General features: G+C 33.9%; 1 protein-coding gene across 1 annotated transcript; it reads left to right on the top strand.

Moving 5' to 3' along the window:
* The first annotated feature begins 786 nt into the window (after nucleotides 1-786).
* Nucleotides 787-17,332, top strand: LOC130446461 (longitudinals lacking protein-like). The gene is made up of 3 exons (XM_056782734.1): nucleotides 787-908; nucleotides 1,041-1,237; nucleotides 6,157-17,332. Exons 2-3 carry the CDS (start codon nucleotides 1,052-1,054, stop codon nucleotides 6,346-6,348), a joined length of 378 nt encoding a protein of 125 aa, XP_056638712.1. The 5' UTR covers nucleotides 787-908; nucleotides 1,041-1,051; the 3' UTR covers nucleotides 6,349-17,332.
* The last annotated feature ends 1,949 nt before the right edge of the window (nucleotides 17,333-19,281 follow it).

Raw genomic sequence — 19,281 nt, 5'->3', positions numbered from 1 at the left:
TAAATCAACCATTTTGTCGATATTACGTTCATATGCAATATTCAACAAGGCATTAGCTAGGAAATTAGTTCTTTTCTCATTTGAAGAACGGCAGAATATGTTTTCGAAATATTAAATTTGCAGTTAGCGTTCGCTGGGGAATGGTTAACTACATGAACCAAATAGCGATGCTCTTTGACGTTGTCTTCAGTTCGGGTCTCAAGCCCGAACGAGATTTGTTAAACCACTTTGGAATTGCAAGTTATTAGGGATGTTAATATCAACAAAAAGGTCGATTCAAATCACGTTCTTCAGAGGAGCTGTAATTCAATATTCGACAAGGCATTAGCCAGAAAAGTAGCTATTTTCTCCTTTGAAGAATGGCAGAATACATTTTCGAAATATTAAATTTCGAAATTTATTAGCATTAACGATATTAGATAATTAAATTAGGAGGCCAGCTTCACAAAGGTACTGATGACGCACACTGAATCACGGGCAAGACCGTGCACTATATTCTTTGACTAAGAGGAATTTCCAACTTGTTCTATGACTTCTATGGTCGTTCAATGTGTCAAGTCGTATAGCAATAATTCATTAACAGTATCCCGAGTAAAATAAAGTAAAAATCTATCGGAAAGGCGTAAATCCGTTGTTAACAATCGTCTTCAGAAGACAATTGTTATTAATTTAATCAAATAAAAGAAAAGTGTTCAGATTTGTTTCATTATTTTTGTATAAGTAAAATATACACAAATACACTACCGAACGCACTTAATTTAATTACTAACTGTCAACGACGACAGTGACAAGTGAAAACTTTTTGTTTAAGAGAAGGAAGTATAGAGCTTGTGTAATTTGTTTGACATATAAATGCTGTTATAAATATAAAAGAAATCTAGTATAAGAATTTTCATAGTTTAATTAACGTAAGTATTACTACGTAACATTTATTAGTTCATAAAATGTTATAATTAATTTCCGCTTCACTAAGTTAAAATTTGGTTATGTATCTGTACAGCATCTGCTTATTGTGAATATTAAAAAAAATAATTTTTTAGATATCTTAGACATGGCGGATCAACAGCAGTTCTTTTTAAAATGGAACGATTTTCAAAGTAATATGGTCTCATCCTTTAGACATCTTCGAGATGAGAAAAGCTTTACAGATGTAACTTTAGCCTGTGAGGGTCAAACCTGTAAAGCCCATAAAATGGTGCTGTCCGCCTGTAGTCCGTATTTTAAAAGTTTATTAGAAGTAAGTTAATTTATTATAGTAGTCTACATTTCTTATTAAGTAGTTATTTTTAATAACCCATCAATGTTTGGAATTTTGTTTTTAAGTGTGAATTTCATCAACTAATTAGAACCGTCGAAAATTAAATCTTTTGGAATAAAGATTCCATATATAAAAAAGTTCTCTTGTTTCCTCATTTAAACTCATTTTATTAGTGGGAATAATATGTTTTGTTAAATTTTGTGAATGGAATTGAAAAATTGCTGGAGTAAATATGCCGCCCCTTGAAATCAGCCTTCTGGTAAATCCGCTACTGAGTCTTTTACATTTTCATTAGTAGCTTTTAAACATTAACAAATTTGTTTAATCTATCCCTGTGTTATATTATTCTTGTCCAAAAACTGAGTGATAAGAGCTGTTTATCAAAACATTCCAAAAGCTGGGTTAAATGGTGGATAGTCTGGCTGCAAATGTTTTTATAGGCATTTTGAGAAAATTTCAGCATCAAATTTGTATTTTTGTATATGTTATACTCAATTAGCAAATTTGAGCAATCACTGAAACTTATACCCACAATACCTTGTGGACTTAGAAATATTACGTTATAGGTAAATTTATACTTATTATTTTGATCAGTGAGCAGAGTGATTTGTCAACAAAAGTCGAGTGTGAAAGTTATCACGTTATGGATAATGTAGAATACTCAGATCATATTGTGAGTACTCGTATAGTTTCGGCCACTGAGCTAAGTGTACTTACATTGCCATTCTGACAAATTGAATCCACAATATTGAATAGTAATTGAACTAGTTTGAAACTGTTCATTTGGTAAAATATGTATCATTATGTGGTAAATAAGTTTCAGAGTAGTATTTATTTTCGTCCCAAAAAAAACAAATCAATTGTTACATGTTCCTAAAACTAAGTATAATTTACTCTTGAACATTAATCCCTAGCATTTAGAATTACACTTTATTTTTCTCTATTCACTGGAACACTTTACCAGTGCAATATCTCTTGCAGTTGCACTTGAGAAAACCTTAACTCTTGTGCTCTTTGCTCATATATTTGGGGTAATTCGTAGAGAAATTTTTATGTTATCATCAGTTAATTGGGAAATAAAATGGGAATCACCTTGAAGATGCTTATTTCTCGAAAATAATCAGTTTAGCATTCCATTTTGGCGTTCAATCTGTATAATTGTCATTATTAACTTTGGCCGTTACATTTCTTGGAGCAAGGTAGCCTCAGTCAACATCTGGAATTTCAGCCAAAATATAAGTACCTTTTGGCAATGGCCCAAACGTTTATTTGAATTCTGACCATTGGTGATATTCATATTGAACGCAAGTTTCAATAACCAAGTTATCGTCTTCAGACATTGAATCGCGCGACAGACAGTGCGAGTGCTGATGTAGTGGTAGTGTAAACAGTCTGTTCAATATGAAGAGTGTGTCGATAAGAATAGGATTCTAATAGAGGTTATAAAGTATGGTTGTGAACCCTTGTGGGAGCGAATATATAATCTGATTAAAAACATGCAGGAATAAGAGCCGATGCGAAATCAATGGCATAAAGAAATTATTTACCTTTACCCAGTACATAAGAAGGGGGATGTGATTGACTGTGTTAATTATAGAGGTATCACTTTGTTTAATGTCCTATACAAAGTCTTAGATTTAATCATAAGAAATAGATTAGGCATATACTTGGCTGAACAAATGGGAGGTTCTGCAAAAAGGGATGTCAACTAGTGATCAAAGTTTCTTTCTGAAGGCATTCAGAACAATAGCTTTAATCAAGGATTAAACCTAAAACTCCTCATTGTGAATTTCAACCAACCATAGAAAACATTTGTTTTAATCGCTAACAACCCTCAGAAAAATACTACAGGATGTGGACTGCACATAAATGAACAAAATACCTAATATATGGAGATAGGAAAGGATTTGAATTACTTCAATCAATTAAAGTAGTAGTAGTAGGAAGTATGGATTTGATAAAGTCCAGGAGTTCGAATATCTGGGAGTGACAGTGACAAACTAAGGAGATAAAATCCAGGGAAATAAAGAAATTACTGGCGAGAGGGAACAAAACGTTTGTTGCCCTAGGAGGACTATTAAGGTCAAAGGATATTTCAAGAGCCGCCAAGCTACGCATTTACAAGACAGTTATACAACCAACGGTGCTGAATGGCAGCGAGTGTTGGACCTTGAACAAAAAAGAAGAAAACAAAATAAACATATGGAAGAGAAAGATACTAAGACGGATATTTGAAGGAGTGGAGGAGAAGAACAAACACAGAGATCAAAGCACTGTATGGTCCAGCTGAGATGATATATGGGGTTAGAGCAAAAAGACTCTTTTGGATGGAGCATAATAGAATAAGGTAGTTGGGTGAAAATATTTTTATTAAGAGGAGGAGGAAGAAAATAATAATAAATGGAAAAACAAAGTGTTTGTAAACTAATTTTCGAAGTGGGATATTGGCAAAATTATAATTCATTCATAATCAAACCAACAAATATTCAGCTCCATTGATTACGACCTAGCCTATAAAAATTGAATGTCATTCATAATAATAATATATCATGCCTACGTCAGATTTAAAATTAAGTAGATGGAAGTTATTTGCAGTCAGTTTTATTATATACACATTTAAAAACTTGAATAACTTCATTGGAGGCTTTTGAAGTATTATACTTTAAATGGAGCATTATGTGGATAGCTTATATTCTCGTCGTGATTGTTATTAAATAATATTCCTTAAATCCTAAATAACAAAATCATTAATCCCAATATTCTTAAACTCATACTGAACAAACTGTTTACATTACTAGACACCAACCACTCACAATTACACTGTTTGACGTTCGTTTCGATAACCAAGTTATCGTGACAATCAAGTCAGTATAATTATCACCTACGGTTCCAGAAATTCCAACTCAGTCTTAAACTCATGTTTGATATTTGAAGACTAGCTTCAAAAGTATCCAATGTATTTTACTTTCGTAATTCTCGGATAAATATTATCAAAAAGTATGCCAAATAGAATGTATTGGATTCTTGTAAGTTACCAGCTATATATTTTTGATTAGTGAATATTTGCAAAACATTCTAGAATTATTGATGTTATACTTTCTAAAGAATATGTTTCAATTCTTGTTCTGTAGTTGGATTTGCCCTATTTGAACAGTATAAATAGATAAAATAATAAAAGCCAGATAATTTATGCTCCTATGAAAGCGTTCATCAAATGGATCAAGGTCTTTCTGGTCTGTATCAAAAGTCAGCCAAGGCTTTTGTAAGTCAAAAATTCCACCGTTGACTGAAGAAGATGGGTCAATCGCAGTGACCGCAAAAGAGAAGGCGGACCTGTTGGGTAGCATCTTTGCTTCAAATTTTACTCTTAATTATCACCCAGCCTGCCTGGAGCTAGTAATTCCTATGTCAGAAATAGAATTTCGACATAGAGATGTGGCAAAACTTCTCCAAGGCTTTAACATCAATAAAGTGATGGGCCCAGATGGATTACCTCAAATCGTATTGAAGAATTACGCAGCTGAACTAACAAGTCTGCTATGCAAACTCTTTTCTCTATAATATAAAAGAGCTCTTTTCCCTGCTGATTGGGAAATTGTTCGGACTCAACTCATAGAAAAAAATACCGTCCGATTGCTTTAGTCTCAGCCATTGCCAAGGTTATGGAGAAAGTCGTTTATCATCAAATCTTGAGATATTTTGAGTCTGCTAATATCATCTTTACGACTTCCGTAAACATAGATTAACCGGGAATCTCTTGGGCTCTGTCACCAACATATGGACTGAAGCTATAGAGAATTGTGGGTTATCCATAGCAATCGCGCTGGACATATCGAAGGCTTTTGATAAGATTTGGTAAGCAAACATTCTAAATAAATTAAAATCGTATGGTTTGTCGTCCTCACTTATCAACTGGTATTGAAGCTTTCTCAAAGATCGATCCATCCAGGTCGCTATCGATGGACACACTTCAGCAAGGTTTGAGGTTAATACTGGTATTTCCAAAGGATGCATCTTGTCATCTACTCTCTTTCTCCTATACATCAATGATCTACCCGACAAAACTGCAAACCTGATCTGTAGCTTCACCGACACCAATTAGTGTTGTCATTCAAATCAACCGCTCTTTTAAACTTGGCTATTACCCAAATCCGTAGGCAGGAGGAATCTGATTGAGTTTAATGCACCAAAGATCCAGGCTGCTGTTTTTACAAAGAAGGCTGGCATTGCAGTTCAGGATATGGTCATAATATGGACATATAATATCACCATACCCGCAAATTCGTTTGTTGTGTGTTAAGATTGGAAGCAATATGTTCTGGCATAGTCACGTGGCCTATTTAGCCAGTGCAACTTCACAAAAATTTGGAGCCCTCTCCAAAAAGCTTTATGCTCCGATACAGCTTCTAATCCCCTACAAGGCCTAGATTCGTCTATCTTTGGAATATTTTTCGCATATTTCTGAACTGAACTGATCCATCTCAACAAGAGAGCATGATATTCTTAAATAGTCTGCAATGGCATAAGTATTTCCTATCTATTCAGGATAATTTACTATATTCATTTTACCTTCTAAGAAAATGGATGTATAACGTAAATTGAAACGTGTAATTCATTTAAAGAGAAGCGTTTTTGCACATAATCAGACAAAATTTATCAATATTGTATATAGATAAATATTTTAGTTTATTTTTATGTTTATAATATCTACATAATAAAAAATATATTCAAATACTTCAAATAATGTTGATATGATATTACATTTAAATCTAATTCACATATTTGACGCATTAGGCTTACTATCTGTGTGAAGTCGAGGAGGTCAGTAGTAGATTATATATTTTGATTCAATCACAAGATTTATAAACATGACTCTCATATTTTTATCATTTATTCAGGAAAATCCTTCGAAGCATCCAATTATAATCCTAAAGGACGTAGCCTACAGTCATCTTCAGGCTATTCTTGAATTTATGTATGCGGGCGAAGTAAACGTTAGCCAAGAACAATTACCAGCTTTCTTAAAAACGGCAGATCGGCTCAAAGTTAAAGGATTAGCAGAAGCGCCACAGGCAATTAATAGAGAATAAATTGAATTTCATCTTAATTATGTTAAAGGCAGTTTTTCACAAAAACTTCAATGTATAGATATCATATAACTTTCCTGATTTTTTTTATATACAATTTCAGTTTTTTATCAAAATCTTAACAGAACTTGATTAATTAGTAGATTTAAATATTGTTGTCCATTCTTTTATAAGTTTAACATTTTCTTTTTCGATATCTTACAAAACCGTTTGTGAATCACTGTTAATTGTAATTTTGGTGTTACAGTATAAATTATTTGTTATCGTTGACACTTTATATCAACAAAAGTGGGAAAAGTACATAAGCTGAATGGAGATAGTACCTTGAAATTATTCAGAAAATTCAGCTTCTTGTGAGCGTAGAGTGAACAATTTAAATAATGCTGCTGGTGAAAATATGTTGTTAATTTGAACCAATTTCATTCATACAGCAAAAAAAGTTTTATATTTTTTTGCTGGTGTATTTAATTTCAATGATATGAGCGGCGAATGTGAGCCTTTCCCCCCCCCCCAAATCAAATCTATTTTTCCCATCTATAGTTTATTCATCTGAGTATCAATTTTTTTCACTTGTTTTTAAATCTTAGTGTTTTTCTTTTATTAACCCTCCGCCTGCAATGTGCTGTAGAAGTAAAATTCCCGCAACATCAATCTGAGGGACCGATATCTAAAAAAGTCAAATAATATTGTCAGTTGTCAGTTTTTTTACGGTAACAAGTCCGTTATACATCTTTTATTAAGCCTCGTTAAGTTTTTGATACATTTTATTATACTTTTGTGACACAAAATAACCATGTAATTATACATACCATAGAACGGCATTATATTTGATAATGGGTATGCATAAAACAAAATAATATTTTTCAGTTGAAAAACTGATCGGAAAATATGTTTTATTCATATAAGAATATTTAGACTGGAACTACTCATCGGTATCTTCCCCTGTATAACAGTCATGACAAATTCCATTGGGGTGTTCTAGCAGGCATTTTAGGCATTTGCACCTGGTTTTTTCATTTTTCTTGGACGAACATAGCAGACATCGGCCATACATTTGTTTTTGGTTTGCAGGAACATTTTCAGCTTCTTTTCCACATATTTCCTGAAGGCACAATCGAATTATACGTGGAAGTCTCTTATTTGCAGATCTTCTTGAAATATGATCCTGAACAAGCTCATATCCTAACTGTTCTAAAAATTTTCGTCGAATTGATGTTTGGTTGTTGCTATTGAATACTATTCATAAATTTATACCTGCCACATTCAAAAGTTCATAAAAAACATGGGTGCACAGGCTTATCTAGAACAGGGGCCACTTGAGGCATTCGCCCTGATATGTATAACAAATTTGGTGTAGAGATTGACAACATGTGTATGTGTTTTCTTTTCGTATGGTTTTTCTTCTGGGATTACATTGGCTTGTAGTTGTAACGATCCCCCAATGATCTTTCTTTTTTTTTGTATTAATAGAAATAATATTGCTGTCATGGGGTGTATAGTGAATAAAATCAGCTGGATAATATTTAATTTCAGGTAATATAATTCCAAAACTAACTGAATATAGATTATATTAAAAATGAAATATAACTATATGATATCAAAAACAAACTTAAATATTGTAATTAAACTTATAAAACTAAATTTAATTATTATGTAACTAAAAGTTCACTTTGATGCATGACACTGCATAGATTTCACGATTCTTTTAATATCTGGCTCCAAAGTCGCCACACGTAAATTTGCTTCCAAACTCTCATTGGCGGTTCCTATTTTTCGTTTTGTTGAGATTCATGGGAGAAAACGTTTGTTCACATATATAAGTTCAACCAAATAGGCTGCTGCATTTTAGTCCGTTTTTTCGTAATTCTTTGTAATTGTTTTTATCAAGGCAACTGTAGAAGTTGAATAAAATTCCTTCATTAAATTTATTTTTTAAATTATCATCATTTTGAATGTCTATTAATTCCAGCTGCACTGACTCGGGTGCATCCTAAGGGGAAATTTTAAAAGGGTTGCTGAAAATGTCTAACAGTGGTTCAACTTTTTTGAAATCAGTAAAACGATCTTCGAAAGTTCACATCAAAATATCTATTTTCTCAACATATGAGACGTTGATGTCCGTCTGGTAAAATTTCTCTGAAAATTTTTTATATGTTGGGAAATGAGCGTAATTAGATGAATTTATTTGGGACCTGAAAAGACTTAACTTGCATTTGAAAGACGAAACATGAGCGTACAGATTAGAAATCAGTTGATCCTTACCCTGAAGACACGTGTTTAAGACATTCAAATGACTTGTGATATCGATTAGAAAAGCTAACTCACAAAACCAGTCAGGATTGACGAGTTCAGGAACGTCCTTGTTCTTTTCCGTCAGAAATATTTTGATTTCTTCTATCAAATTAAGAAACCTCTTCAGCGTCAATCCACAACTTAACCACCTTACTTCAGTATAAAATAACAGATCACCATATGTCAATATCTTCGAGAAATTTTTTGAACTGTCGGTGATTAAGACCGCGAGATTTTATAAAATTTGTTGTTGTAACAACAACCTTCATCAAGTCTTCAAATCCCAATGTTTTTGCACAGAGGGCCTCTTGATGTATAATGCAATGAAACTGCATTATTTCTTTTATGTCTATGTTTAAACTTTTCAAATATTCTTTGAACAAAGTTATTATCCCAGATTTGCTTCCAACCATTGAAGGAGCTTCCTCAGTCGTAATTCCAGATAATTTTGTTAAATTTAAATCTATTTTAGAGCATTCTTGCAGAAGGGCCGTGAGCATGTCACTTCCTTTTGTTTGACTTGTCATACCAATCAGCTCTTCACAGATTTAAAAATCTTGCGTCACACCTAGTAAGAATATTAAGAGTTGAGCAGTGGAACTGATGTCAATAGATTCGTCAAGTGCCAATGAAAAAACTCAAAGTTTTCTCAAACTTCTTGGCCATTTCCTGACATATTTTATTTGCAGGGATATGCCATTTCCGGACACATTTTAATTGCAGTGATATCTAAACAATCTTCAACAAATTCGCCATCTTTAAAGGACCGACAACTTTTCGCTATTAATCGAGAAATTTCAAAGCTCACTTCAGTAGCAGTCTCAGAATCTTGAACGGGTTTCGTAAACATAGCTTGCTGACCAATTAGTTCCCGTTTCAATGAAGAAATTTTTTTCATCTGTAACTCGCCGGTTAAGTTAGCAAAAGCAGTATGTTGTGTCTCATAGTGTCGATTCACGTTATATTCCTTTAAAATAGAAACCGAATTCTTGCATATTAAACAAACGATGTTGTTATTGGACATAAAAAAAGTATTTCTCCGTCCAAATGACTTGAAACTGTTGATTTTCATATTTAACCTTGCGTTTGTTACTAGGTCCTGGCTTGTCCATATCGAATTTGATATAATACTCTGGTACGACGGGTGAGTTCCGTTGTATACCTGAACAAAAAAAACAGTAGATACTTAATACGTTATTAATCATAATCATCATAATACATCCCTTGCAGATGATAGCCACTCTTTGGGGTTCTATTTATTAATTTTTTGCGGTGAATTTATCAAATTCTGTTCCACTTCTCTGTAACCTCTGCGAATTTTCAACAGATCCTCACTCCCACGACCTCTTGGCCGTTCTATGGCTGGCTTCCACTATGTTACCTTTCGTATCAGGGCTTTCGAATCTCTCTATAAATGTCCAAATCATTTAAGCATGTGGATCTTTATCATTACCACTATGTATATCACAATCTTTCAACTCGCTCTTGCTCTTGTGGTTCATCAACCTTCTTTGGTTTCCTCCATCGGTCTTGACAGTTCTCAATATCTTTCTTAGGATCCTTCCCTACATTATTCGAAGATCCTTCTCGTCCTTTCCCGACAGGCACATGGTTTTGTGCAATACCTTGAAAAATTTACGAATACCCTTCCAATGAATAGGATAGATGACTCATGTTCCTTCTCATATTTAATTTACTATCTCATATATAGTTTTCCATTAATCTCCAATAACAGAGTAGAATTTTATGAGCCACCGAAATCCTCAACGAGTTTCTTCTTCACAAATGACTGTTTTGACCCAATTTTCCAAAATGATCTCATTTTCTGCTGCTGCTATTACAATCTCTTATTATATTTTTCCATTTTTTAAGTGTTTAAAAGAGCCGAAGAAAAGTAAACACTGAAAATCTGTTGATTCTAATCTTAAAATTTTTTACATGTTTGACTTTTCATCAAAGCTCTTTTCAACTGTGTCATCAACATTAAGTGTATGTCAATCTATGTTATCGATTCAGCATTCACAGGGTATTTCTAAATTCATGAAACAAAATTTTAAATTTCCTCTGCCCGAGATATCACTCTTAAAAGGTGGTGAGTAAAATTGAGTTTCTATTTTATTTCTAAAATTTGAGTGAACCTAGAAACTTGGAATTCTGTAGTTGGTGGTCATTTTCAGCATCTTGAAAAAAGTTTTGGAGTAAAGGTTGCAAATTCAATATTGAAAAAATACCTGTAGTTAGTACGAAAATGACAGATTTTTAAGTTTCTATTACTACCGAAAAGTTTATAAAAAAATAAATAAAAACACAATTTTATTCACCACCTAGTTAAAGTGATGATATCTCGGAAAGGCTGAGGAAATTTTATTGTAGGAAAGACCCATCTTGATTTCATACGAGCAATCGTCTCCCGAATTTAGAAGCCCTTTGTATGTTTGCAAAATGTTCATTAACATTCGAAACCCTTCTGTCCCAGGTCTCTATTAATTTGTACTTAGAATGTTATTTACGGTAACTAGATTAATTGTAAGGGGTTTATAAAAAAATATAAAAAATGAAAGATATATTTTTATAAGAATTATGATGAAAGTGCTTCAAAATTAACAAAGTAACCTCAGCATTAGTACAAAGTTGTCAAGTACTTCGTATAACTGTGCTGTAGCTCTAAAATTATGAAAGTTATTGTGAGACTAAGCAGAGTTTGAATCATTATTTCTGGGTGTTTAAGTCTTGAGTTGAACTCATAAATACTTTTTTTGTTTGTGTTTTTTTGTCCATAATTTGTAATTAAGTAAGTAAAGAGAAACACGAGTGCATATATTATATTTTGTTTTAGTGAACTTGAAAAATGCAATTTTATATTAAGTATGTGATTCTTGAAACACTTATTTTATAAACGAAAATGGAAGACAAATATTCAAATTCAGGCATTTTACAATCACTGGCTGTATAATAGGGTCATTACATACTTTGTTTTTATACCTTAACTACGTTTAGTATGTTTGTCTTAATAACACACTATTTTTTAATTTTTTTAAATCGGTATATTAGTTCATAAAAAAAATTTAAATACCGAAATGACGTGCCAAAACGCATTTGTTGTCACATGACTGAGTGTGACGTAGAAAGGAAGTAAACAGACTCAATATTAGTACACCAGAAAACGGTATGCACATTCAATAATATTTTCTATATAGACATTCTCATACTTCACATGAATAATGGTAATTTTATTATTGATAATAAACCCCGTTTCTTATTAAATAAATGCATTTGCAGGTTTATTTGTAATTAACCCATCTTTTATATATAAATTTATGTTTTTGCACTTGAGAGACATTTTATATCAACTACATATTGATGATTAATAGTATTTGAAAATACTCCTGAATAAGGATACTTGGGTTATATTAGTAATCCTATAGGTTATAATTTAATTTTCATTTGTGCTTTAATGATCGGCAATATTTTTTTCTAATGTTTTCCCTCTTTGCATTGCTACAGTCTGTTCTATATTTCACTGCCCACAATTTGCTCCACTAACCTACCCAATGGTGTTTTACATCTTGCAATTTCATAAATGCAGGATGCCGGAATACATCCATAACGAAGTTGATACCACAACTTGTTATAACTTTTGGTTAGGGGAAATGTGCCTATGATGGACCCTTTAAGGAAATATCATTACAACTTTTTTAGTTTTGGACTAATTTTTTTTACATGAAAATATATACTTAGCTCGAAGTTTATTATAGTATAGGAAGATTTTTCTGCCAAATAATTTCCTGTTTAATAGCATAGCTATTTTTAAAAAAGTAGTCGAGGGGTACATCATTAGCACACATGCCCATGTCGGACCCCTTTAAAATAAATGAAAAAAAAATGTCTTTAAAGTTTTATTAGAAAAAATATAGAACAAACTAACATCACGTTAGGTACAGAGCTCACAAATAAAAGACTTGCAATGGAAGGAAACACCAGCGCACTCATTATGGCACCACGAGTTACATTTTTGACAACGAATCCACTTTTCTTTTGCACGTGAGTGCGAGAATAACTCATTGCAGTAAAGGCAGCTAGCGTCATCATCTGAGTCATCTTGTCCCTTTTCCAAAAAGTTCTCTAAGGCGGATTCATCTTCATCAGAACTGTCATTTTCAATGACAAGTTTCCGTTTTACTATCCTGGCTTGTTGTTTTCTTATCTTTGTTTCCTTTTCTATAACCTTCTCTTTGAGTTCATGAATTTCTGGTGTTGAATTCAAATGACCAGTTTTTCCCCTTCTGCATTTTTTTTATCAGTACCAATTGCTACAGTTTGAGGGGGAGGACAAATTTCCTTCACAGAAATGTCGAGAACTGACGATGAAGACATGTTAAGACCAGATGTGGATGGGGTTTGAATTTCTAATTCCATTTGGTTTTCGATGATATCTCCTTGAGCCTCGGGAATCTGCTTATCCGTTGCTAAAGCTGGTGCAAACTGCCACTCCTCGAAGACATGAGGACTGAAAGGATGAATGGCAGTCTTTTTGAACGAATTTATTGCATTTAATGGTACAGCACTCTTCAAATAAGCTTGATTGAGAAGACCTGCTATTTTGAATTGAGTCACTGCCTTTCCCGGGTTTTGACGAAGCCATAATTGAATTTCTTGATCAAAATACGTATGAAGAGGACGGAAGAATTCTACGTCCAATGGTTGAATGTGATGTGAACAATGTGCCGGGAAGCAAAACACAATTACTCCATTTTCTTTTGCAAACTGAAGAGATTCGAGACTCTTATGGCTACTGTGCCCATCTAGGAGCAAAAGAACCTTATTGTTATTAGATGCTTTCGTATACTTCACGAAATGCTTTAGCCATCTACAAAAAATTTCACTGGTCATCCAACCTTTTTCTTGTATGAAAGCTATGCTACCAACGGGAGCACCGTTCATAAGCTCATCGTTCATCCTTTGACGAGGGTAAATAAGAGCAGGAGGGATGTAAGTGCCCATGACATTCATTGCGCACACTACGGTCACGTGCTGCCCACGCTCTGCACTGCTGAGTGCACCAACTTGCTTCCGACCTTTTGAAGCGTAAATTTTTTGACATTTCTTTTGGACCGTAGTCAAACCTGACTCATCCATATTAAATATATTTTCGGGAGGAAAGTTGTACTGCTCCAGAGTGTTAGATAGTGCATTGAAATAGGCTTGTTAAAAGCCTGGGCTCTAGCTAATGATGTACTTTCTGGACTACGCAAAGAAATTCGTGGATTGCGCTTCAGGAATCCCCTCTCCCATTTCCAACCTGCCATTTTTGTTTCACGATTGAAACGATGCTCTACTTTATTTTTTTCGGCTACTTCAAATACCATCCGCCGCAAATCTTTAGAGGTTAAACCAAAAAAACGCGTTTCCATATAAATAATATATCCTGCAATCTCCTCTTCGATGGCTTTAGAGAAAATTGCGGTTCGTCCTCCCAAATTACCCTTGCAACTGTCCTGTTTAGCCAAACGCATTCGCAAAGTTGTTTTGGGAACATTGAAGGTCTTTGCAGCCAACTTAAAGCCCATACTGTGATCTTGTACGTTCTCAATAGCCTGTCGCATATCATGCTCGTCCCACTGTTGTCTTTTTTTGGATGCCATCTTTATAAATGGAAAAGAAAAACTACTAAAACAATATATTTATTTTGTTTATTTCAGTTCCAATGATGGACCCCTGGTCCATCTTTGGGATCCGTTAAGTAGTCCATCATAGGCCATATTGCATAAATCAGATAAAAATCTCAATTTTTTTTGTTCTCCGCCATAACCTCAATTTTTACTCGCCAATCAACATGCAACAGTTCTATCAAGCTGTAGTAACATAATCAGATTCTAGCTAAGAGTAAAACATAAGTTATCTAACATCATGCCATGCTACTTTGTTATATCAATAAATACCAATTTCAATTTATTTATTTATTTTCACAAAAACGGTTTAGATTCGCAAGAGCGCTTGTAAACAACTGACTATAAGCATCAATCAACCCAACCAATATGGTGGTAGTGTAATATGCGCGGTAAATTTGAAAATATAGCTAGGTCCATCATTGGCGGGGGTCCATCATGGGCACATTTCCCCTACTTGTGGCATTAGAAGTTTCTCGACAGATTCCTTCACTCATGTGGGCTTATGCATATTCCAGGAAAGCAACTGCAGTGCTGCTTTTTTCTGACATAAAGCCCACCAGAAGCTGTTGTACACTTAATTTATTACAGAATGTATCCTTTATAAAATATTTTAATATATGGCGACTTAAATTTTTCTCCTTGGTAGTAGAAACAAAATCTTTCAGAAAGTTTCCAGACGATGGAACTGGCAACGTGCTAGGTTTTATTTTGCTTTTATTTGCTCCTTTAATGTTACAGGCTTAATTTGGTTGCCTACTCCCGATAATTTTGGTTTAGTCCAATAACAGGCCACTTCAGTAGTTGCAGGTTCTTCACTATGTCTGTGCACCCACATAATAAACGCAACGACATGCTTGCAACCACCTAAAAAAATTGACATTAGTAAAATAAAGATTTATACAAGTAATTTTCTCTTGTATAATTAAAGATGCTACACAATCATCACATGCTGATTAAACAATGATCTCACGTTTCTCATCAATCTTGGGGAAACATAATCTTGGTTAAGCTCAGGACACATTCTACCTTTTACAATACAGAAAACACCTTCTCGTTTTAATTGGACGTATCCAATTGCAGCATCCCACCAGCACTGAAAGATAATACCAAAATGTTTCAACATCGAAAACTTTAATCAAAAGATAACCTTCAAAGCTATCATCTTTATGGCCACAGTCTAATTAGTAGTACTTACGTATCTGCTTTTACTCCATGCATTATTTCAGCCGAAGTAATTAATTGATTATTAGCAAAGAACGTAGCAAACATGAATGCATCTACCTTGGGTAGATTGTCCGTGGATAAATCCTATTTCGGCCATTATTTCAATTAGAATATTCTTTGAAACCCTTACAAAAACACAAATCGCACTAAACAACCAATTACCTCCACTCACAACAACAAAATGCGACAAGTGGTGGACATGTTTCAGTATTTACTTACTTTCTACGTCACAATCGCAATAACCAATAGAAACATGTTTTCTGTTTTCTGTCACGTGTTATTAATCAAATTATCATATATATATATATATATATATATATATACACAGTAGAAATTGTTTATAACGACCGCCAAGGGGTCAGAGAAACCTGGTCGTTATAACCACCCCATTGATAAGCGTGATAAAATTTTAGAAAAGAGAATAAAATACAAAAAAGAGGGAATAAAATATTTATATGTATATGTATATGTATATTAAATATACACACATATACATACATATATGTATAATATTTAGTGTAATGATATTTAGTAAACAAAATACAAAGATGAATAAAATAAAGGAAACTATGTATCTAAAAGAAATATGATTTATTGAGGTTTTTCAACATTGTATTACACCACTAATTTTGCGAAAGGTTCGTCATGTAAAAACCTGTTTGATGCTGCGATATTGCGCCATAGCCGTAGAAACAACAGGTCAGCAGGTGTAGACATAGAGAGGTCGAATGCGGCTTCATTGTCACCGGTGCCGCTTTCCTCGTTCTCGGTTTTCACTTCTCGGCGGTTCACTGCAGCTACTATGTTCTCGTCGGTAAGCTCCTCGTGGGTGTCGAGATCTTGTGTCATCCACTCATCGATGTTTGAGTCGTTTGCTTCCCCACAACCGGGAATTTTTCTCACCAGTTGAAGCAGGGGACTTTGGTTAGAACTGTCGTCTGGTGAGTTACCAAATTCAAGGGAAGTCCGTAGCTTCCTCCAGACTTTCTAATAACCGGATTAGTAACTGTATTCCAAGCCTCAGCTGACTAGTAAGCTACATCTTTCACTGGCACTTTCTTGATTTTTTCAATTAAAGGTAGTATAGCATCTCCTTTAATAATCATTTAGCCCAAATTCTGTTATCTACAACAGGTCAATAAAAAGTGGATGTCTTACCAATTCTCTTACAAAACTTAACTTCTAGGCTTCATCTCTGTCAACTTGATCGCTTGAAAGACTTTGCATCTCTTTATAACTGTTGCCCTCACTTACGGTTTCCTCTTTTTTACACTTTCTTTCCTTTCTTTTTGCTTTTAATATTCTCTAATTTTTCCTACTCGTCGACAGAGCTACTACCCTCAGTCACATTTTTAACTTTCGTTATTTTGGGTTTGTTTTCTAGTCTTTGACTTTCGATTCCTGTGAGCTTAGCTGTGGCATCTTCTGAAGTGATCCTCCTACTTTTTAAACGAAATGGGCAGGACATTCGCAGAGTAGATGGTGTACTATTTCCATGGCTTGCTCGCAGAATTTGTAGTTGTCGTTCTCTGCCATGCCCATCGTCTTGAGGGGTTATTTGATGGAGCAGTGACCTGTCAGAAGGCCGTCCACTAGTTTCATGTTATTTCTGGTCATCACAAGAAGTTCTTCAGACTTCTTAGCTAATATAGTTATGAATATTTTGGATTCTCTGTAGTGTTTCTCCAGTAAGACTCCATCTGATTCCTTAGCCATTCGTTCAGTTCGTTATTGATTAGGCATCTCATGAGGCCACAGTGGAGTTCTGGTCCAAAATATGGAGTCGTTGTTTTTTAGCAAGACTCTGCTTCCTTATTTCCTGGTATACCCGGGTGGCCTGGAAGCCACATTAAGTTTAGTTTATTTATGTTAGCTAGTTCTTTTAGAGTCTATTTACACTTCCACACTAGTTTGGACGTGCATTAAATAGCTTTCAGGACCCACAAGGCGGCTTGGCTATATGAAAGATTGTAAATGTGCTTTTTAGAGAGGTTTCTATCCAACCACTCCTGAAAACCTTTGTTTATTGCTAACAACCCTATCTGAAAAATGGTGAGTGATGTTCCTAGAGGTATGGAATGCAACAGAATGCGAATTGTTTTGGATTTTATAAAGGAGTAGAGATTATAAAGGTCAATCAAGAATTTTGTTGAAATTTTTTAACAAACTTTCACTTTTGTAAGATAGTTGATAAAACATAATATCAACCTTAACCCAAATCAAACATTTTACATTTTATCTCTGGAGCTTAAAACTGCAGCATATCTTTTCAACGTCTTCATTAACTAACATTTTAAATGCTTGTGGCCACCATCGTTAAAAAATATTGTTTTATTCTCTTTTCATAGAGTCACCTTATTGAATTACCATAACCTAGCTGAAAACTGAAAAAGCAAATATCGATAGTCGGCTACCATATTTCACATAGAAAACAGAGTATCTTTGATTTCAGTGGTTTGGTTTTAACGAGGTCCACTGCTGTACGTTAACTGTCAAAATTATACAATTTTCAAGCTAAAGACTTTTGGTACATCATGAACACTAGACCAAGCTTGTCCTTATAAAAATATAATTGTAACGATATATTCCAGAAAGAATTTCCTAGTAGTCCCGCTTATTCTTCGCATCTGATGAAGTCGTCAGTCTTCTTCATTGTTAATTTCCTTCTCCAATCCCATGGAAGATTTTGACTACCCTATTTTTTTTCTGTTCAGATTAGAACCATATACTCCACTTTTTTCATAATCTCTAGAGAGGGCAAATTCATAGGGGACTTATTACAAATTAAAACAACGTTAAAGACTGGATTGATTTGCTTAAGCTATAAAAGATCCTGTTAACTTCGGGCATCAAAAGCCCTCTTATAGATGGTCCATCTTTTTTTCTGTGTTTTTATTCTTCTAATTATCTTCATTATTGGTTGTAGCTTCAACTGATGTCTCCACCTTCAATGCGCGGCGTAGTTTTCACTTGTCTAATTCGTCAGCTCCATAATCTTAATGTTTTGGTAGGTCCTTAACTCCTCGATTCTTATCCTGGCAGTGTTGCCCATGATCTCTTGTATCTTTGGGACCAACTCTCGATAGATCTGCAGGGTTCTGACGTACTAATGATGTTTACTGATTGCCATTTTTATGCTAAGCTTGGCGGCTCTTTTGATTGTTCTTAGCAGTTTATCCCCACACACAAACATGATATAATATTGTGGTTGAGGTTAGATTCAACAATGCTAAGGTTATGTCAGAAACAGTCAGTGTTATCTAGGCCAAAAATATAAATAGCAACCCACATAAGAGAATAAAGGTAGATATATACTGGAATTTATAAAATTGTTGGTAATATTTAAACTGTTTACTACCATTACACTTCTTGACTCGTGAAAAGATAACGAAGTTATCATCGTTAGAGACAAGTTAGTTGATACAGTTCACTCCCAGTCAGGATAATTTTTGATTATTGGTCTAATGATGGTGAACAGTGTCCTCAGAGTAAAATGAATCATTAAATATTGAATTTTTTCTTGAAAATTTATATACCTCGATGTGAAATATGTTGTTTCTTGAATCACTTTATCTTTCATATAAACTTATATGACTGTAAAAAATATATATTTATAATTGTAAGTATAATTTTTGTAATTTTTATATCTTATGCTGTTTTGTAATTTTTCTAGAGATGTAGGATTAATTCTCCACTTATTTTGTAGTAAATTCAAAATTGATGTGGGTTCATAGATGTTATAAATAATTTT

Source organism: Diorhabda sublineata, chromosome 7 (genome assembly GCF_026230105.1).
Source record: "Diorhabda sublineata isolate icDioSubl1.1 chromosome 7, icDioSubl1.1, whole genome shotgun sequence".
Lineage (NCBI taxonomy): Eukaryota > Metazoa > Arthropoda > Insecta > Coleoptera > Chrysomelidae > Diorhabda > Diorhabda sublineata.
The sequence above is the reverse complement of the archived record's forward strand: the minus strand, read 5'-3'. Positions and strand labels throughout refer to the sequence as shown.